General features: G+C 48.4%; 2 protein-coding genes across 4 annotated transcripts in view; one reads left to right on the forward strand and one right to left on the reverse strand.

Annotated features, from left to right (window-relative positions):
* The window catches only part of armc3 (armadillo repeat containing 3), a 12,926-nt gene that overhangs the window by 7,851 nt on the left and 2,556 nt on the right, over positions 1-2,519 (reverse strand). The window contains exon 1 of one of the 2 annotated variants that reach the window (XM_035653906.1): positions 710-927. The exons of the other annotated variant lie outside the window; for it this stretch is intronic. Coding sequence (XP_035509799.1) covers positions 710-745 — 36 coding nt within the window. The 5' untranslated portion in view covers positions 746-927. Of the gene's footprint in view, positions 1-709; positions 928-2,519 lie in introns of those variants that run through there. 2 annotated transcript variants of the gene reach the window in all.
* The window catches only part of pip4k2aa (phosphatidylinositol-5-phosphate 4-kinase, type II, alpha a), a 28,077-nt gene continuing 26,520 nt past the window's right edge, over positions 963-2,519 (forward strand). The window contains exon 1 of one of the 2 annotated variants that reach the window (XM_035654096.1): positions 963-1,974. In XM_035654096.1, coding sequence (XP_035509989.1) covers positions 1,834-1,974 — 141 coding nt within the window. In that variant the 5' untranslated portion in view covers positions 963-1,833. The remainder of the gene's footprint in view (positions 1,975-2,519) is intronic. The other variant, XM_035654167.1, reaches the window with a different exon arrangement.

The following is a 2,519-nucleotide window of genomic DNA, read 5'->3' on the forward strand; positions in this document are numbered from 1 at the left end:
GTCAGTTATTATTAGAAAGTCTTAAGTAGTAAGCTATAGCAAGGTTAGTTTAGTAGTAACAAGCCAGTATAATGTTGTAAATGTACAATATGAGGAAGTTCTGACGTTAACAGTGCTGCATGTATATTTGAGACACTGATGTAAATGCAGTCAAGGAGTTTTATTAGTCACAATCAACCACAGCAGGTACAACAACAGAGACATGTTACACTGACTAGGCTAACTCGTGCAGCCTATATGGTTGCATGAATGAAATGTGTATGACATTGTGTGAGTAAGTGTGTGTGTGTGTGTGTGTGTGAGTGGGGGGTCGGTGTATGTCCCTTGCAGGTCATAGAAATAATATTGAGGTGAATGCGCTGCTGTGAAGAGTGAGTCATAAAACAAATATGCCCTCAGCCCACAGCCTCAGCACACTGATGCGTCCTGCTCTTACAGAGGCACTGACACAGCAGTGTGCCAGTGGAAACAGCACAGTGTGCACCAGAACAACCAAATGACCTCTAAAGACATTACCTCTGCTGGCGTGGGACATTATCGCTCTGCTGCCTGAAATGAGCCTCAGATTAATCTAAACTAAAGCAGCCCAAGGATGGGGGATGGCTGGGATCATGTTGTTGTTTTTTTTTTTTTTCCTGCTAATGCATTATTATTACACGAGCTGCAAATACGCACACCCACGCACGCACACTCACATCCACAGGCCCACCTGCAAATGGCAATAGTCGTCCATTGAATGCGACATGTTCACACTTCAATGTGATTTTTTTTTTTTTGTATCCATTCATAACGTCCCACCTCTCAATATAGAATTGAAAATCGAAACGCAAACGTAGACTGATATAAAAACGACTCCTGTGCGCTATTAAAAAGCAGAAAGAGAAGTAGCATAGAGGGAGGGGGCTGCAGCGAATCAGCGCAGCAGACACTGCAGAGCGCAGGCTGTCACCTCCTCTCCTCCTCCTCTCCTCCTCCTCTCCGTCCTGTCGAGCTGTCAGTTCACAGCAAGCACACATGAACCTCAATGCCGCAGACGGAGCTGACCACCCGCCGAGCACACCTCTAGATAACGGCACCTGGGCGTTTTAACTCACACGGGCCAAGGAAGTGACATGAGGCCCCTGTCCTCTCCGCGGACCGACCACAGACGCGTAGGAGGAGGGCTGAGCCGCTCGCTGGTTCGGAGCTAACGCCAACAGTTAGCTCGCAGGCTAGCGGTCGCTCTCTGTCAAACGGAGTCCGGGCTAGCACCGCGCCGCCCGTTGGTGAACGTTACACAGCGAAGGTCGGAGGGACCAACGGCTGCTCGGCGGGCGTTTGGACAGCCGCTCAGCGCCGTTCATGTGTCTCTGTAACCGTGTGTTTTAAGGGCTGCGCGTTGTTCCTGTTTTAAACCTTTATTTTATTTTATTTTTTAAATTAATTTTACGGGTTTTATCGTTTGTGTCTTCTAGCTAGCGGGCGAGCTACTCGGCTATGCTAACGCCAGCTCAGTGAGAGCTCCGGACTAGTCGAGGGAGGAAGGAAGAGAAGTGACTTATGATGTGGGCTGAGGGAAGCAGCGGGCTGGTAGGCGAAGGACAGCAGCAGTATTAGCTTTTTTTTTTTAATTTAAAAAAAAAAAACACATCGCATTTTGTCACATTAGTCCTTGTCGAGGTGGGGCCGCAGCGTCAGCCGAGCAGTGTGGGACGTCGGATGAGGAATGAGATTTGGGGCACTTTGATTTGCGAGCTGGATAAATGATCAGTATCGGTATTGCCGAGTCGTGAGCTGGTGGCCACAGAGACACATTATCTGCACAGACTGCAACAACCAAGCTTAACTTAAAAGATGGCTTCGGCGAGCAGCATTGCCGCATCTATTGCGAGCAAAACGAAGACCAAGAAAAAACACTTCGTCGCTCAGAAAGTGAAGCTCTTCCGTGCCAGCGACCCTCTGCTCAGCGTGGTTATGTGGGGAGTCAACCACTCGGTGAGTCCGACCCTCGACTGCCTGTACGACCCTCCACACTGTGTCTCCCTCGACCCTTTGATGTGCCACGTTAAGCCTTTATTCGCTGTCAGCTCTCCTCCTTTGTGTGTCTGCAGCTGATGGACAAACGCGAGATGACAGCTGCTGTCAGTGTGAATGTGTGACTGGCTGCACATTATGGACTACATTATTACCCTTGTGTTTGCTTTAGTAAAGCTGTGTACAGTTACATTTCACATGGATGGATGTGTGTGTGTGTGCACGGTTTTCTGTGTGAGCAGTGAAATGCTCTCTGTGTGTGTGTGTGTGACTCTTCTTTGGCTTCCTGTTGTGCACATGTAGGATAAGCTCCTAGGGCCTGTGTCATGAGAGATCTTCCCATGCAAGACAGCTTATCTCTGCTCTCCTTTCTCTTCCTTTGCTGAATATTTGCACTGGGCCAACACTCGTGTGTTTGTGAGAGAGAGCAAACTCGACGAGCAGAGCACATACAGATATTTCTGTCACCAAATCCCAATATCAAACATTTTACTAATGTTTCACAC

This window comes from Morone saxatilis, unplaced genomic scaffold (genome assembly GCF_004916995.1).
Source record: "Morone saxatilis isolate NCDOM2014 unplaced genomic scaffold, NCSU_SB_2.0 Contig0, whole genome shotgun sequence".
In the NCBI taxonomy this organism is placed as follows: Eukaryota; Metazoa; Chordata; class Actinopteri; family Moronidae; genus Morone; species Morone saxatilis.